The 18,691-nt window shown below is 37.4% G+C and overlaps 2 protein-coding genes across 2 annotated transcripts; both read left to right on the top strand.

Annotated features, from left to right (window-relative positions):
* Window positions 1–7,397: 7,397 nt before the first annotated feature.
* Window positions 7,398–11,856, top strand: retsat.2 (retinol saturase, tandem duplicate 2). Its single transcript, XM_059558471.1, has 11 exons — window positions 7,398–7,578; window positions 7,750–7,932; window positions 8,102–8,343; window positions 9,363–9,564; window positions 9,692–9,889; window positions 10,010–10,129; window positions 10,265–10,403; window positions 10,516–10,625; window positions 10,877–11,043; window positions 11,133–11,292; window positions 11,477–11,856. The coding sequence occupies exons 1-11, from the start codon at window positions 7,419–7,421 to the stop codon at window positions 11,620–11,622; spliced, it is 1,827 nt and encodes a 608-aa protein (XP_059414454.1). The 5' UTR covers window positions 7,398–7,418; the 3' UTR covers window positions 11,623–11,856.
* A 726-nt stretch (window positions 11,857–12,582) lies between these two features.
* On the top strand, window positions 12,583–16,107 carry LOC132149324 (cyclin-dependent kinase 6-like). Its single transcript, XM_059558472.1, has 8 exons — window positions 12,583–12,745; window positions 13,276–13,543; window positions 13,623–13,755; window positions 14,082–14,249; window positions 14,337–14,446; window positions 14,951–15,001; window positions 15,110–15,242; window positions 15,730–16,107. The coding sequence occupies exons 2-8, from the start codon at window positions 13,314–13,316 to the stop codon at window positions 15,820–15,822; spliced, it is 918 nt and encodes a 305-aa protein (XP_059414455.1). The 5' UTR covers window positions 12,583–12,745; window positions 13,276–13,313; the 3' UTR covers window positions 15,823–16,107.
* Window positions 16,108–18,691: the final 2,584 nt, after the last annotated feature.

Raw genomic sequence — 18,691 nt, 5'->3', positions numbered from 1 at the left:
ACCAACTATGGTCTTGGGAAATGCACCCCTGGTCAGTTACAGAAACAAGAGTTGTCATTGAATGAACAATGTTCGTAGGTCCAGATGCAGATGTTCGTCACTCAGCGAGCATATGCGGACTTCCTAACATGGACTCCTCAGACTTGCCTGATATTCAGGGTTACAAGAGATGAGGAGTTCATCAATAATGCTGTCAGCATCATCAAACGATTTTGGTTAGAGCACATCTTTCCTAAATTACAGGAACTGAAAGATGCACAGGTGAATGGTTTCACTTTCAATCTGATTGTAAACAAATAAGGTCATTACAATTGGAAGTACCTTATTTATGAATTTATTTCATTTCTATTCATGTTTTGAAAACTGACGTAACACACTGTGACTTTGTAAACCTGGCTACAATATAAAAACAATATCAAAATAATGTAACAAAATTAACAGTGCAGTTATAGCATGTCTTAATGGTAAGATACTGCATGTAAATTTTTCTGTGAAGGAAGCTGAACACAGACAATTAGACAGAGGTGAAAATAGAAGAATAGTGTGCACAGAAGGGTGTGGCGGAGTAGGTCCATCAGGGTGCAGAGAAGGAGGAGGTCAGTCAGGGTGCAGAGGAGGAGGAGGTGGAGGAGGTCAGTCAGGGTGCAGAGGAGGAGGTGGTGGAGGAGGTCAGTCAGGGTGCAGAGGAGTAGGGGGTGGAGGAGGTCAGTCAGGGTGCAGAGGAGGAGGAGGAGGTCAGTCAGGGTGCAGAGGAGGAGGTGGAGGAGGTCTGTCAGGGTGCAGAGGAGGAGGTGGAGGAGGTCTGTCAGGGTGCAGAGGAGGAGTAGGTGGAGGAGGTCAGTCAGGGTGCGGAGGAGGAGGTGGAGGAGGTCCGTCAGGGTGCAGAGGAGGAGGAGTTGGTGGAGGAAGAGGCCCGTCAGGGTTCCATTAGACACTTCTGGACAAGACAATTAACAGAGGGTACAATTAGAATGCAAGAATAATACTGTAGACTAGCCGATAAAAATATGGTTCATTTGTTGCATCCTTACTTTTTGATTTAATAGTGGCTGAACATAACACTGCCAGACATGTTCACTAATGCTGCACAGACATGCACAATTCTGTCAATCATGGCCTCTTCTCTGTTTTGTCGCTCATCCATCAGGCTCTTCACCAGGCGCATAGGAAGTGGTCCATCCAGGATGTGGTACCGGCTCTTCAGGGCACCAATCACTCTCTCTGTGGGGAACATATCAGTTGTCTAATCACCTGTTACTTTGGATTTGTAATAAAAAAAAACTCAAAAATAGTTAATGACTGACTCCTTATGTATCCATGTAATGGACACCTAACTTATGACTCAATATAACTAACCAATGTGAATTCTGATGTTGGATGCCACGCGAGAATATTCTACATCTTCTGCAGACAACTGTTTTTTACCACGGGTGAAAGATGGTGTAATCAGCTCTGCACCCAAAATGGCAAAGTCATCCTTTAATGTGAAACCTCTGTCTGCAAGAATCTGATATAAAAAATGTTTTAATATACAGTTCCTGTATTATATGGACATTCAGTAACAAAGTTTGGGAGCTGAGCGTGAAAGTGTCTCAACAGTGTAGGCTTTCATAAGACATAAATAACATTTGAAGTTAACAACTTACTTGATCTCCAATGTAATGGTACCTCGGAGACAGAAAATCAGAAGACCTCACAATATGTACATTTGAGGCTCTGCCATCCCAGCCTTTGGAGAGGTAGGTGATCGCTCCTGATGGGTGACAGGCGATGAAGTATTTCACAGTGGTCCAGTTTTTAGATCTTGAGTATGTAATTGCTCTTGGAGGGAAGAAATAACATGACGTAATTAATCAGTCCGGTCCAGTAGTTTGTCCCGCATACACATTATAAAGTCTATTAAACATTTATACCCATATGTACTTCTGAGTGGAGGCTGGGGGCTCACCTGGTTTTCAGCTGCTTGGAATGTTCGATTCGTATCTCAAAACAGTCTATTATACTGGTAAGTCTGGGATAATGAAGCAAAACCTCGGCAGGAACTGTATTACTGATACACTCCCTGTCTGGCCAGGCGACCAAAAAAGAGACTTTGCCATACATTAAATCCAGCCAACGGGAGAATATACCAAGGAAGGTGCTGCGTGCTACATTTAAGATATAGCACATCAGGTCTGTTGATGGATTTTGACATAATTTCACTAATGTGATGAATAGCTGATCCTGCGTTGACAGCTTGCACCGAGGATGTGGCACCACAAATTGTTCAAGGAACTGATGCAGAGTCTCAAACAATGTCCATGACAGGCCTGTCATATCTTTGCATTTCTCATCATTTCCCTTGACATTGTTTGCTGAAAATCTCACCCTTTCCAGCTCCATCACCACATCAAGTCTTTTCTGCCTGGCTTCATCCCGCTCTCTCCTTAAATGCATTATCTCCTCATGAAGCTGCTCTATCTCACCATGATGGTGACATGGAGGCATGGTAGATTCAACCAGCAGTTCATTTTCCATGGGAGGCACTGACTGTGTTTCTTGACTCTCTAGCGGCACTGGATCGGTATCCAGCTCATGTTCACTCTCCGGAGACTCTGTGTCTGGCGTGGGGACTTGTTGAGACACTTCCCTTTTAAGTTTTTTACAAGAGCGATTCTTCAGTCTCTGCAGTCTATTCCATTTCAATGTCGTCGATTGTGTTCTTTGTGGAAACACTGATGGTATGTAGTCCGGGTGATCTTCCTTCTCACTTTTAAAACCTACAGCAAAACGGTGTAAACAAACAAATGAATATGGGAGATTATGTCTAAATTATATCTGACAGGAGTTATCAATATGACTAACTTGTTATGTTGAAAGTGAAAGAGTTATGCTTACTCGTGTCAAGCAGTGGTGTAGTCTAGTTTTCTGTAGTGAGTATACTGTAATATTTTATCAATTGAAATTGTGAAATTCTCGTGAAGTGACTCTCATAAGCTCTGCGATGAAGTGCACGTGTAGCCTAACGTTACATGTCTCAATACAGTTAAAATTGTAGTCTCTTTTAACTTTAATATTCCTATACACTAGTCCATGTCGATATTTGATTCATTGTAAAGCCCTACTTTAGATTTATTAATTAAAATTTAACGTAGCCTACCTGTGATGAAATGCCGACTGCATACATACACATGCTTAGTCTTGGGATTCCACAACTTCCCTTGATCATCCTCACGCCTTATTGCTTGTAGCCATTTTATCCTCCTTTCAGGTTCTGTATGCATGTTAGGAAGGATGTAGAACTTCAATTCATAATTTGTTAGTTTATTGGCGGTACAGTAAACGACACAGCAACTCTTCGGCATGATTGTCCCGTGTATTTCAATTGGCGCCAAGGCAATGTTTTCCCCCACGGGCTAAAGTCACATCACGTGACGGGGCGTTCCCGGGGGCGTTCCCAGACCAACCGTCTGTATCTATACTATTAATCGCTATTGGCCTATAGATTAATAGAAAGCGATAAATAATATACATAATCCTATAAAACCAATTGAAATTCATCCAATGTAAAAACAGCGTTAATGATGTTAAAGAATATTATTTTAAATTACTTTCGAAAGTACTTTCAAAACGGCTTACTGACGTAATCACCACCACACGTTTAGGTCTTAGTTTATCAATAATCAAAAACAGATTACAATTATTTTTGAGAATACAAACGTCTCTTAACACGGTTAGTCGCACTTGCTGTTCTTAAGTTAAAGTAATTTAAAGTCAGCTGTATTTGTTAACAGTAGTGAACTAACAAGAACAAACAACGTACAGCTGTATTTTTATTAACTAAAAAAGTTTAATAAATACTGTATCAAATGTATTGCTCATAGTTAATGTTAGTTAATACATCAGTCAACAAAAGAAACTTTGTTGTAGTGTTACACTAGAAAACTAGGTTTTACCTGATTTAAGAGTTAAGTAACCTTGTTTTCAGTGACATTAACCAATTAAGCAAACAGACACAACTTTATCCACTAAAACATTTATTTAGCTTTCAGTTTCAGTCACCAATTCAAGTAAAAGGATAGATAGATAGATAAGATAGATAGATAGAATGATAAATAAACCACTCATTCATTCATTAATTCATTCATTCTGTAGTAGCAGTCCATAGAACAGAATCCAGCAAACTCTTTGTCTGTATAGAAAGCTGTGAAGATGCCCTTCTTTCCATGACCATAGTATCTACAGCCATCACACTGACCCCGGGGAAGACCTAGGACACGCTGGAGAGACTATGTCTCCCGGCTAGCCTGGGAACGCCTCGGTGTCCCCCCAGAAGAGCTGGAGGAAGTGTCTAGGGAGAGGGAAGTCTGGGGTTCTCTGCTTAGACTGCTGCCCCCGCGACCCGGCCCCGGATAAGCGGAAGAAGATGGATGGATGGATGGATGGATGGACAACTGTACTACTGACTCTTCACTGAGTACCAAAAGTAAATTTTTTTTCTTCCTGTGCATGGTTTCTAAAAGAATGTAATCAGAAAAAAGTTGACTGGCACTCATCTATACCACAGGTTATACTAATATTTACATTTCTTCATTCAGCAGACGCTTTTATTCAAATCGACTTACAAATGAGGACAAAGTGGAAGCAATCAAAAACAACAAAAAGAGCAATAATATATAAGAGCTTTACCAAGTCTCAGTTAGCTTATTCCATCTTCTGTCACCCACACTGAGCCCTCCTCCTATGATTGACATTTTACAGTCAGTATCCATCAGGTGTATGGTAGGAAAGGTGTAGCCGGGTCCCCCTTTCATAAAATAAATAAATAAAAAGAATAACAATAATAATAATAATAATAATAACGAGAAAAAAAAGAAAACAGATTCATTTCAGATTCATCAGATTCTGTTCCATCCTCTTTGGCTCAGACGGTGTAGCTACATACACTGCAGAACTGCAGAAACAATCAGAAGCTAATGTATAAGGTTCACAATACGATGCATTTCATGTTCTTGTATATACTGATGAATCTTACATTGTTTTCTAAAACTATTGCTTTAAATTTTTAACAGATGGGCTAAAAAGGTACAGAAGAATAAAATATTACCTGAAAACACTTGAAACAAGATATTTTACAGTTGATGAGTTTTTTTTTAATATATACTCACTCCAGCAGGTGTCCTTAAGTATGTGTATCTTTTGAGTATATCCTCCACAGAGATTCCTTCCGTGCTTTCTCAGCGTCTCCAGGAGAATGTTCCTGTCGTGTGGTCTTTGACAGTCGAAGTGTCTGGATGTGTTTTCTATCTCACTTTGTAGCACATTCACATGTGCCTCAACAGACACTGAATCCTCCCCAACACAAGGTTCCTTTATCAGAACAACAGAAACAGATCATGCTTAGACCGTGACAGATATGAAAAGCATCTAAATACTTACTGAACAAGGTGTTTTAGATATAAAAAATAATAAAAAAAACATTGAACTGCATAAACATTAAGATGATGGTCAGGTAGTCAAGAAGTGGAGTACATACTAAAAGGATTTAAATATCTGTAGTACAGTATCTCCTTTCACTAACCTGCACTAAATGAAAATGTAAAATTGATTAACAGTGCAAAAATAAATGATGCATATGGTAGTGTGCTTACATATTCTACAATAACCTGCCAGTGGAGCACGTTCTGCTTTACATTTCAGGTTTAGGAATGTGTCAGATGTGCTTAAAACACAAACTTGACTTATTGTCATTTTCCAGCAAATAAAGATTACAACATCTTGTTACTACAATATTGTGTTTGATTATGTTGATAGAGATAAATCAATGGTTTAAAAACAATTTAACTTACACAGTCATTTCTTTCTATATTTCTCTGGAAAGGGTTCTTCAAAACCAGTATGTTGGCAGCTTATACTCTGCATTAGTTGGAGACCTGGCAGAAAGGTAGAACCAAACTCTAAATTAGAGTTTTTTAATTTTTTAAAAAAGGACGCAGATATAAACTATCATCTCTGAAGGATTCGCCGTCGATGCGGTCATCGTTTTGTCTCACTGTAGCTACATATGTCTGTCAACAACAATAAACTAATTACTAAAGCTGCAAGATATAACGCAAAGGAAAAATTATGATCGTATTGTAACAAACTTATCTTAATATACATATTTGTGGTATATAAAGTATAGATAAACGTATAAACGATGAATAAATACCTCACGTCTTATCGCCGCCACCTTCTCTAAGGAAATTACGTAAATGTATATTTACTGCTGATTGGCCAGCACAGTAAAACTCCTTTTGGCACGCCCCTACCTTTCGGCGCGCCCATTGCTCCAGGCTGCAGCTACCCCTGTCTCCTTTTGTGTGCGTCGATAAATTGCGTGTGTGCATGTGAGTTGAATTTAAAGTTTATTTTTGTTTTGTTGTTGTTTGTTCATTGTATTCTTTTTATTATTTGGTTTTGTTAAATTGATTTGGTTTAGGGTGTCTTTTTTTCTGTTATTTGGGTTGGTTGGGTAGGTACAATTTATTTTGTTTTGCCTTACATTGATCTTAAGGAACTGACAATGTTAGTTTTTTTTCTCTTTCTTTCATTTTTTTGATTTGTATATTATAGGTATCTTGGACACCTCCGCTACAAATGCCAATGGTGTAGGTTATGTCAAGTGGTAGATTTTTAAGGTGTAAAGTGTCTTTTTCTTATAAATGTTTAACTCGATGTTTTTAATTGTGATTTTGATAAATAAACGTGTGATCTTGTGGAATTGTTCCCGCATGTCCTTTTCATGTAATTGAAAGCCTGGATGTGTGTGTTCATCACTTTGGGTATCTGATTCGGGTCATGAGTTGTAATAGGCTTTCCTTAGTGTTCATGTAGCATGCTATGTATGCTGTGTTTGTAAATGAAACTATAAATAAAACAAGGTTTGTTTTGAAATAAATTATTTAAACATTCCTCAGAAATTATTAATTATAATTATAAATTATTAATAATCACAAATTATTAGCAAATAAGAACTGACAGGGTAAGTTTCAGAAAATCGTAATCAGAATGGCTAATGTTGAAGGATGTTGCTGCATTTATTTGACTGGTTCATTACAAACTTGATGAGACGAAAGTACAAGTCCGATTAGACGTTATTTCAAACAGAACGACAAAGTAGTTCAGTTTTAGTAGTTGTAATATCTAACGTCAATATTATACAATATCAAACATATATTTATATACATTGTCTTGGTTAAAACCATAGACTGTAAAGGTTAAAACGACCCTTCTCTCCCTACACCAATACGTCATTTAAAAACAAACCTTATGATTGGTCAGCATTGTCTTCGGAGAAGGAGTCAACACTAAACACTTATTACATTGGGTGGTGTGAGCAGGAAGTGTTTTGTTTCACTGTATACTTGCCAACACAACAACAATTTGTACATGACAACATGTGGATCGCTGTCGTCGTAATTTCCTTGGCTTTAGTGGCCATTATCTTTAAACATATGTTGGGAAATTCTGGACCGAGTCCTTTTGCTATCGACACGCGCGAGCCGCCGAAGCCCATAGTGTTTGACCGAAAGCTGAAGAATAAAATCCTGAAACAAGGTCAGTTAAAAATATGACCATCCTCATTATTGTTGAGATTGTTGTCTAGACAATATATATTTATAGACAAAACCTGCACAAAGGTTTTTTTTTTCTTTCTCTCTTGCAGTAAATGCTTTGATTTTCACGAAACACCCAATAGTCTCACTTCCCATTTGTTTCCACATCCAGGTTTTCTGGCCAGTAAGGTCCCTCAGGACTTGGATGCAATAGTGGTTGGCAGTGGGATTGGTGGATTGGCAATTGCTGTCCTGTTGGCTAAAGTGGGTAAGAAGGTTCTGGTTCTGGAGCAACATGACCGGGCTGGAGGATGCTGTCACACCTTCACAGAGCAAGGCTTTGAGTTTGATGTTGGTGAGAATGACTTTAGTACCTCAGCAATGGATCAACCTCATAAAACCCGTGTTGTGTCTTGCTATGGCAAATATAAGCACATTTATCGGGTATTATTAAAACAATGAATGTGCTATATCACATGTATAGGTCAGTTTGTGGTGATCTGAAGGTCTTTCCCCTAACTCAGGGATCCACTATATTGGGGAACTACTGGATCACAAGCCATTTCGCTGTGTGGTTGACCAGTTGACCAATGGGCAGCTGCAGTGGGAGCCGCTGGATAACCCCTTTGACAGAGTGGTCCTGGGGCCACCAGAAAACCGGCGCATATACCCTATCTACAGTGGAAAAAAACGCTACATTGATGAACTGAAGAAGTGCTTCCCAGGGGAGGAAAAGGCCATTGATGAGTATGTGAGACTTTCCAAGGTGAGTTGGAGTTGTCTGTCGGGTGTCAATGCACATGCTGGTCATTTGGGCCAATTATTCACCGTTCAGAAGTTCGGGGTCTGTAAGATTTGTAATGTCTCTTATGCTCACTTGTAATATTGCAAATGTGTTAATTGTTAAATTGATTAATTCCTTTTAAAAAATATTACTAACTCCAATCTTTTGAATAGTAGTATAAATTTAGTCATTTGGTGCTCTAAAAATCTAAGAGATTTTGAAGTTTTGGAGATTTTTGGAGTTAAAAGATAAAATTTCTTGTATGTAGCTGTTTGCGTGACCTTTCCCCTACAATCATAGCCACAGACAGGCACTCATCCAAGAGTACTGTGATGTGTCTCTAAAAGGAAATAAGGCCACTGGTTGCTTTCACATGTGTGTACATAATCCCACAAAAGACTCATGCACTACAAATCATCTTGCACTTTTCCCCAGCCAGCTGCTTGAATTACGATGTTTCTCTTCGCACATGTACAGTATTATTTGAATCATTCGTATAGTCTATATATTTTTCTTTTTCAGTCTCTGTATTGGTAAACATTTATATATTGTATATTCATATTCAAAATCTGTAAGTAGGTTAGTTGTGTATAGGTACAGTGTTTATGTGTAGCATTTGTATAGTCTGTATTTTTTTGTTTATGTATAGGTAATCATTTATACATAGTATATTTATAGTCAAAATCTGTCAGTAGGTTAGTTGTGTATAGGTTTATACTGTTTTACTTCATTGTTGTATGTCTATATTTATGTAGCACCGTGGTCCTGTGAGGCACCACATTTTGTTCCACTCCACACATGTAGACTGACAATAAAGCTCAGCATGATTTTAACTTGACTTGACATAAGCTTATATCACCTTCATTAACTATTTCTGCTTTACTTTTTTGATGGGTTACAAAGACTAGACTTTGGTTAAAAATCCACTTTTGCAGAAAGAGCTAAATGGAGACACAGAGTAAACCCCAAAACTTAACGCTGGTTTTTAATGCCCCTGTCAGAAAGTTGCAAATGGCGTATGGTTCATGGTTCTGCTGAAGCTCCTCCCGACTCCTCTAGCAAAGTTCCTGGTGCACACGGGCCTGGCCAATCGCCTCTCTTCCTTCTTCCGCTATGCATCCCGCAGCCTGACGGATGTGGTGAACGAGCTGACGCAGAATAAGGACCTGAGAGCTGTGATGTGCTACATCTTTGGGACCTACGGTGAGATGATCCAGCTCTCTGACCTGACTGAAAAGTTGTGGTTTTATGTGTTCCCTCTGTACTTCTAGTCATAAACCATACATTAACTTGCAGCTACTGATCTCCTTTAGTTTTTGTGTTTAAACAGGTAAAATGCCGAAAGAAGCCAGCTTTTCCATGCACAGTTTGATTTTGTGCCACTATCTGAATGGTGCCTGGTACCCAAAAGGCGGTGCGAGTGAGATCGCCTATCACATGATCCCCATCATTGAGAAGGCAGGAGGTGCAGTGCTTGTTAGAGCACCTGTCAACCGCATACTCCTCAACGACGCTAAAGAGGCTATTGGTAACACTTAAAACATCTTCCCCATCCCACACAACATTTTACACTTGATATCATTTAGAAGAGACTTTAACACATGTGCAAGGATTTAATGACTGGACTGTTTTGTTGGCATTGATGCAGGTGTGAGTGTTCTGAAGGGGCAGGAGGAGGTGCATGTTCACGCTCCCATGGTGATTTCAGATGCTGGGATCTTCAATACCTACGAACATCTCCTGCCCAAAGATGTGCAGACTATGCCTGGTGAGAGACATATAAAGCATAGGTTTGAAATTGTAATGCTGTGATATCAGTGATATTTAAACCTCTTTGCTGTGATGTTTGTGCTCTTATCCATGTGAGCATACTGTATGGTATTTTTGTGATGGTATTGTGCAGCGATCCAAAAGCAGTTGAGTATGGTGCAGCATGGAGATGCTGGACTCAGTGTTTTCATTGGTGTGGATGGGACAAAAGAGGAGTTGGGCCTAAAGGCAGACAATTATTTTTTCTTCCCTGAGAACAATTTGGATGAGCTGTGAGTGTGAACTTTCCTAAATAGCATGCAAGTGCTTGTTCATTTCTAAATCACTGTCCACTGTAACATCAGCACTGCTCTCATTTTGCGTTCATGTCTGCTATTCTTCCAGATTGGAGGGTTACATGAAGGGAAGCAGGGAAGAATCTTCCAAAAAGGTCCCTTTGATTTTTGTGGCCTCACCCTCTGCCAAAGACCCAACTTGGCCAGAAAGAAACCCAGGTAGAAAGAAAAAGAGAAGATGACCTGATTTCGTTTTCACATCTGGAGTTAAGATTTTTGCAATTGGATTGCAAGTGGACAAAGCTGTAAATGTAATCCAGAGTGTTCTGAGTTTGTCTACATTTGACAAAAGGAACGTACAAATGTTATGTGGTTGGATCAGTTTTTAAAGGCTCTCCACTAAAATAACTGACACTGTGTGATTCTGTTTGATGCATCATGTTCCAAATCCAAATATGCTTCACCTACAGGTAAATCCACTGTGACTGTTGTTAGCTTTGCTAACTATGCGTGGTTTGAAGAGTGGCAAGATGACAAAGTGAAGAACAGAAGCATAGATTATAAGGAGCTGAAGCAGGCGTTCATCAATAACATATTAGAGGCAGTGACTGAGATCTTTCCTAAGATCAAGGACAGGGTATGAACTCTCTAAACAGGGTCCTGCTCTCATCTTGTACTATACACTCTTTTTGTTTTTGTGTTTTTTATGTCTTTCTATGTCTGTAGATTGAATTTGTGGATGCAGGCACCCCAATCACGAATCAGCATTACATTGGTGCTCCTAAAGGGGAGATCTACGGTGCTGATCATGGTATTCCTCGCTTCAATGTTGAACTAAACGCCACCATCCGACCACAGACGCCCATTAAAAACCTCTTTCTCACCGGTGAGTTTGACTTAATGTATGCAAATTCATATGTATGCCATTCAAAAGTAGATTTTGAGATACATTCCATGCCTTATATTGTTTGAATTTCTTTTAGCTGATGGAACATAATGTTTAGAAGAATGAATGGACAAAGTGCTCTGGCTTATCTCCTTTCTCTTTCAAATCTGGACTTTGCTTACAGGTCAGGATGTAATGTTGTGTGGCTTTGCTGGAGCACTGACAGGAGCGCTGACGTGTGGTTCTGTCATTCTGAACCGTAATCTTCACCTGGATGCCGTTGGTCTCGCCAAGAGAGTCAAGAATGGCAACAACAAGAAGAAAGAATAAGTATTAATAACATGTAATGTTCATAATCATTCGCCGAGGTATCAGATGTGACTTTAGAGAAGAACAGATGGAGGATATGGGTGATTATTAACAAAATAAACACTGAACTGCCTGACAATAATATACCACTGTATTTGTAACTAATCATTTTAAAATGATTTTATTAGTATATTATAAGTGTTTATAAAGTGCCTTACTGGTTTAAAGCTCAACTATGCACTAATTCCAAATCTAGTTTTTAATGCACATAAAGGAAATAAATCAGATTCAGTTTATTAATTTAAAGGGTTTAATTGTAACCTATAAATTAATGCAGAGTTTTCCCATTAACCTTCTTTTTGAACGTTTTGTGTGAAAAGCAGAAGACATGCTTGGCACTATGTATTGTGGTGATTTGTAACTATGAACTGAAATCTTAGTTGCTCTTAGATTTGATTCATTATTGTGGATATAGGCCTGTAGGTCTGTATAAAGGGTTTTCATGCATCTTTCTCAAAATAATATATTTTGAGATGCTGTCTGATGATGTCATGTGCACATTTGTGTGTGATGCTGCCTTAAGTTGCAGTGAGATATCAGGTGGGTTTAAATATATATATATACCTATAAATGTGCTTATTAATATACAGTGGATATACAATGGATGCTTGTGCATACTGAATAAATATCTTAATTTCAACAACAAATCACTGTGTGGAATGTATCTTGTTTTAAATCAAGGGGACAGTGTGGCTGAAAGTTAAGTCTCAAAGTGGCAGATACTATATATAATAAATTTATATTTTCTTAATTTATTTTTAAGCGGCTGAAAAAAAAAACTTAAACAAGCCTGAATTTTATATATATATGTATATATATATATATATATATATATGTATGTGTATGTATATATATGAGAATACATTTTCTTGAATAGTTCACATAAAATGGGGGATATCCAGACAAAAAAAAATCCTCAGCTGTTCATTGGTTGGTTTTGCAGATACAGATCTCACACCCCTGCATTGTTTTGTGAGGTTTTATTAAAATCATGGCTAACAACGCGTATTGATCTGTGTCATTGGTATGAATTAGTAGACAATAATTTCGCTAATCAAGGTTTTGGATGACAGCGACAGAAAAAGTGAGTTAAGTTACTTAATTGTAGTTTTATATCTTCGAAAGCGCGTATATCTTAGCCATATGAACCATTTCCGCAACGTGCAGGCTTACCGTTGTTAATAACATTTCATTGCGAGGTATATAATTTACATCCATGGATAAATCTAGCGTCACCGGTGATGGCATCTTAAATTGAGTTTCTTGTCGCTAAGTGGAAAAATCAAATATAATACATATCCAATTAAGTCAGATTTAATTAATTTTAACCAGTATGCCAATATGCAAACTTTTTTAAATTTAGAAACAAATTTAATGTCAATAGGATGTCCTCTCTTATTTATTTATTTTAAATAAAACAACACACACATTCATAAATATTTGTTATAATTATGTAATTATTTTTATAGGAGTTTTTTTTTTTTTTTTTTTTACAAGCCATACAGTCCAGCTATGTAACGTTAGGAAAAACGCCAGGGAGTGGAAGCGTTTCACAGAGCTTTGTTCGATTTTTTAAATCTTATTATTCAGCACAATGATTCTTGTCTCTTTCAGTAACACCTCCTGAAAGATTGATCTAATCTGATCTAAACATGGATGACAGCTGTCGGGAGAGCTCAGATTATGAAATCTTGGCAGAAATCGGCCAGGGCGCCTACGGGAAAGTGTACAAAGCCAGAGAGAGGCGCGGGCAGCAGCGCTTCATAGCGGTGAAGAGACTCAACATCCCCGAGGAGCCGGAGTCTGGCATCCCTCAGTTTTTGATTCGAGAAGTGGCTCTTCTGCGCAAAATAGAGCATTTCAACCACCCCAACATAGTCAAGTGGGTATGGAAACGGTCAAAAACGCCGCATACAAGCATAATGTCTCTTTAGTTTGAGTAATATGGCATTTCTCCTTAGGTTGCTGAATGTATCAGCTGGATGGCAAAACCAGAAGCTTGACCTGACGCTGGTGTTTGAGTATATTGATCAGGATCTGACTGCATTTCTCAGCAGAGCATCAGAAAAAGGCCTGGCCAAAGACAAAATAAAGGTTTTAACTTTGCTCATCTCATTTGGCAGTAACTTAATCTTTCATATTCAATACAATAAGTTAGTAATAGTGAAAGACCTTTCACAGTTTTACTCTTGTAAATGTTCTTTTTGAAAAGCAACTTCTATTTAGACATACCTGAAAGTCTTTGCTACAAAAAAAGTCATTGTACACCGCCACCATTTATAACCCAGGAAAGTAGATCAGTTCTTACATACACCTTTGGTGACAACATGTCCTAGTGTGGTAGCATATTGTCACACTGTATGGGATAAATTAAAGACTAGAGCATAGATTTGTGTGTTTTTCCTTCTCTCTTTATGTAGGATGTGATGCGTCAGCTGCTCAGCGGACTTGACTTCCTCCACACTAACACTGTCATTCACCGAGATCTAAAGCCAGACAATGTGCTCGTGAGCAGTCGAGGGGAGGTCAAGATTGCAGACTTCGGTTTAGCCAGGATATACACATACCATATCGCTCTCACCCCATGTGTATGGAGCTCAGATTGACGTTCACAGTAATATGTCTGGTGGTAGTGAGCTCCTGCATGTGATGTATTTGTGTTTGTGTGTGTGTAGGTTGTGACTCTGTGGTACAGGGCTCCAGAGGTCCTGCTGCAGTCCAGTTACATGTCTTCTGTGGATATGTGGAGTGCTGGGTGCATCTTTGCAGAGCTCTTTCTATTAAGGTCAGAGCATAACAGAGACATTTTATAATTATTATTATTTATATATTTTTCTTTTAATTCAGCAAGGATATTATTAGTGGTTACAGTAACGACATTTATCATTTTGACGTAGAATCCTGAAAAACTTATGACAGTTTTCATAAACATATTAAGCAGCACATTTTCAACACTGATGATGATAATAATAATAATAATAATAAATGTTTTTTGAGCAGCAAATCAGCATATCAGAATGACTTCCAAAGGATGATGTGACACTGAAAACTAGGGTTATAATGCTGAAAATTCAGCTTCGCCATCACAGAGCTGAATTTTCCATATATTACATTTGAAAATGTCTCACAATGTCTCTTTTTTTCTGTCTTGTGCAGTTGTAAAAAGCATATTTTCTTGACATCGGTCTAATATAAATCTTTATCCAAGAGACAGATAAATTTGCATGAAAATACAAACAACTTTTCTAATTCTGAGATGTTTTATCATTCTCTCTCACCTTTTCTGCAGGCCTTTGTTTCGTGGATTCACAGAGATCCAGCAGCTGCAAACAATCTTCGAGTGAGTCAAAATACTTATGCATTTCCAAATCCCAGTCAAAACTTATTGAAACCAAGAAGTACAGCTTTTTGTGGTCATTGGTGGTCTTGCATGTTTGCTCTCTCTCAGGATAATTGGATTGCCGGGTGAGGAGGACTGGCCCATAGAAAGCCCTGTCTGCTACAGCCCTGCCTGGGCTGAGAAAAAGCCTACAAAACAACTACTGCCCAGTCTCACCCATGAGGAGAATGACCTGCTGTCTGTAAGTGTTACTCATCTATTTCTATTTGGATAAAGAAATCAGTGACTGGTACTTAAAATACATATGTGAAATACATATAATCCAGTGTTAAGTCGCTGGGGTATATTTTCAGCAGTAGCCAATAAAAAACATTGTATGGGTCAAAATGATATATTTTTCTTTTATGCCAAAAATCATTAGGATATTAATTAAAGATCATGTTCCATGAAGATATTTTGTAAATTTAATACTGTAAATATATCAAAACTTAATTTTTGATTAGTAATATGCATTGTTAAGAATTCATTTGGACAACTTCAAAGGTCATTTTCCCCAGTATTTTGATTTTTTTTGCACCCTCAGATTCTAGGTTTTCAAATAGTTGTATCACGGACAACTATTGTCAGATCCCAAAAAAACATACATCAATGGAAAGCTTATTATTCAGCTTTCAGATGATGTATAAATCTCAACTTTACATAAATAAATTACTTTTCTTTCCTTGCAGCAATTTTTGGCTTTCAGTCCAGCTCATCGCATCTCTGCCTGTAGAGCTTTGGCCCACCCTTTCCTGGCAGACTGCAACAGTGAAGATGAATGACAGATGAGTGAAGAGGGCGGGGTCACATGACTAGACAGGCTCCTCCCACTCAATCAGGGGTGCACCAAGAATTATTCTGTTAGATTGATCTTATTTTTATAATGGAGTAAAGTGCAACACCTTAACCTGTAACAATTTTTTTTCAAACATTTTTGGTGGAAATTACTTGTACTGCTAAAAAGAAACAAATTCCCTTAAAATATCCAGCTGTTTTTGGAGCTCTCCCTCCTATATATACTGTACCATCACCTTGTTGACGTGTTTACAATGGTGAAGATTGAGAATTTCTCTAATAATGACATTTTTGTTTATGTTGTAGCACAATTGGTTGTCTAACAGGTAAGTTGAATGTTTCCAGTTATTTTCAGCGTGCTGCCTTTTGAAAGTTGACTTTTAGAGATGCTTTTGTTTTTGTTTTGGCATCAATTTAAAGTGTTTGCTTGTTTTTAATTGCATATGCAGTGTTTTAAGTTCTGAGCAAATTGTTTGAAGTTTCTGTTTTCTGTTCCTGATGAATTTGCTGTGGTAAACACAAACTAGAGCCAACAGTGCCTGTTTGTTATTAAATGCTTTGAGATTGATATTTAAACATAGTTATGACATTATGAACTTTCAAATGAATACAATAAATTAAATTTGTAATTTAATGCACATGTGTCTGTTTTCTTTATTCTGGCACTTCAGTAATAAAACTGCAATTTCAACATTGTTTGCCACAAATAATGTTTGCCATTCTTCTTGATCCCCAGTAAAGAATTTCCGTTCAATTAATCTAATACAATTAGTAAAGAGTCAAGATGACCACCGTGACGACAGTTAAGGAAGATGGCCACTGTGCAGCAAACGCACATGTACACCTCAAACTCAATAACTCAATTCATCCAGTTTCTTATAGCACTATATATAAATGTACGCTACTGCAAATTCATATGACTTCGACATTTGTTGATTTAGCAGAATCATTCGTTTAGGCGGAACATTATTTTCATATTGTGGTCGTATGCAGAACTTGATAAGTATGATGACTGTTATAACTGATTAATGTAACATACTAATTGAAGTTTTAAATAATGCATATCAATTTGTTCTGCCTCTATAATGGCGAAATGCTTTATAATACATAGGCCTGGTTTCATAGACAGGGCTTAGCCTAAACCAGGATTAGGCCATAGTTCAATTAGGACATTTAAGTAATTTTTATAAACATGCCTTAGAAAAAAACATTACTGGTGTGCATCTTGAGACAAAACAAAGGCACTGATATATTTTAAGATCAATCAGTACAAGTTTCTTTCATTTGAAACAACTCAGACTTGCATTTTAGTCTAGGACTAGGCTTAAGCCTTGTCTGTGAAACCGGGGGATAGACTACTAATCAGTTGCAGGCTTTATTTTTAACGCTTAAATGTAACTACAGATATAGTACAGTATATATATATATATATATATATATATATATATATATATATATATATATATATATATTTATACTTGACTATTAATTGTTATACCTCTACACAGTATTATAGAATATTATCAGCATCCAGCTCTGTTATATCATTATACCCTTTGAAATATCTATTCTTGGTTACAACTTTAATGTCTGCAGATATTTATAAAAATGCATTGCATCAAATGTGTATTGTAAGATCTTATGAATACCTCTGTAATGTATTAAATGTACAGGCTTAAAATAAAGTCTTACAGATTATTATTATTATTATTAATAAAGTTGTGTGTCAATTAACAGTGACGGGTAATTAACATAATTGGAACAGACCATAAATTGTGTCTTGGAAATTCTTCCTTCCTATCCTGCAATGAGGTTATGATGAGTTAGTCTTTGTGCCTGTAGTGTGTGTAAGTCTGTGTGTGTGTGTCTGAGGGTCTAGCTTGTTTGACCTGTGTGTTGTTCGAGTATAACTAAGGTTAAAAGCTATGACATTTATGTCATCCACTGCCATTAATTTGTTTTGTTCATTCTGTTCCTGGTTAGCATCTTAAACATCTTGTTGTTGTACTGTTTACCACTTAAGGCTATTACTATGTCTGTCATTATATGTTAAATTTAACTGTGATATTACAGTGAAAACGTGGCATATTTCAGAGGGGGAGGAGTGTGAGGTTGCCCCAGAGAGCTTGGGACAGTTCAGTGAGGGCAGCACATATGCTGTACGCTGGACATACAGCCTCACAGTATTAGGTGAGTTAATGTGTGGGTAAGACCCTGTATGTTATGGAAGCAAATCCTAACCAGCTGTACGTATGATCAAGGAAAATAGTATTAATTCATTCATTAATTTGTTAAAACTTTAAAACAGAATAATGAATTCATTTAGAAATAATTCAGAAACTAATTAGAATAAGAAATTAGAATAATATTGCTTGAAGAAAAGAAAAATAAACAACTTTATCGATTAAAATCAAGTAACATAGAAAGTTATGTATTTTTATTTGTTACACCTTTACAACAGAATAATAAACTAATTCTAGAGAGAGATTCACATTTTTGTAAATTGAAAAGTTTGACAATTTAATTTTTTTTTTATATATATATCTAATAGTTGTACAAATTATTCTGCATAAATGTAAACAATCTTCTGTTTGTGTCACTTAATTTTTTTTACTTTTTCACAGGGGATCAAATGGCAATAGGTCAGGAACAATCTGCTATTTTCATCTGGAAAGGGCAGCACTCCAGTATCAGTGGGCGGGACCTGTCACCAGCACTGACCAATCAGTGTAGTTCTCAGGTGTTCATAACAGAAGGGGAGGAGCCACACTGTTTTCTGCAGTTGTTCCAGGGAGGAATAGTCATTTCTAGACAACAACAAAGAAGGGACACAGGTCTGGTCAATGTGGTATCTAA

This window comes from Carassius carassius, chromosome 9 (assembly GCF_963082965.1).
Source record: "Carassius carassius chromosome 9, fCarCar2.1, whole genome shotgun sequence".
In the NCBI taxonomy this organism is placed as follows: Eukaryota; Metazoa; Chordata; class Actinopteri; order Cypriniformes; family Cyprinidae; genus Carassius; species Carassius carassius.
Note: the sequence above shows the minus strand (reverse complement) of the source record. Positions and strands in the feature narration are given on the sequence as shown.

Coding starts and splice junctions, on each gene's coding strand:
- retsat.2 (XM_059558471.1), top strand. CDS start 7,419: ATGTGGATCGCTGTCGTCGTAATTTCCTTGGCTTTAGTGGCCATTATC. Junction 7,579..7,749: donor GAATAAAATCCTGAAACAAG/GTCAGTTAAAAA, acceptor TTCCACATCCAG/GTTTTCTGGCCAGTAAGGTC. Junction 10,130..10,264: donor AGATGTGCAGACTATGCCTG/GTGAGAGACATA, acceptor GGTATTGTGCAG/CGATCCAAAAGCAGTTGAGT.
- LOC132149324 (XM_059558472.1), top strand. CDS start 13,314: ATGGATGACAGCTGTCGGGAGAGCTCAGATTATGAAATCTTGGCAGAA. Junction 15,002..15,109: donor CAGCTGCAAACAATCTTCGA/GTGAGTCAAAAT, acceptor GCTCTCTCTCAG/GATAATTGGATTGCCGGGTG. Junction 15,243..15,729: donor AGGAGAATGACCTGCTGTCT/GTAAGTGTTACT, acceptor CTTTCCTTGCAG/CAATTTTTGGCTTTCAGTCC.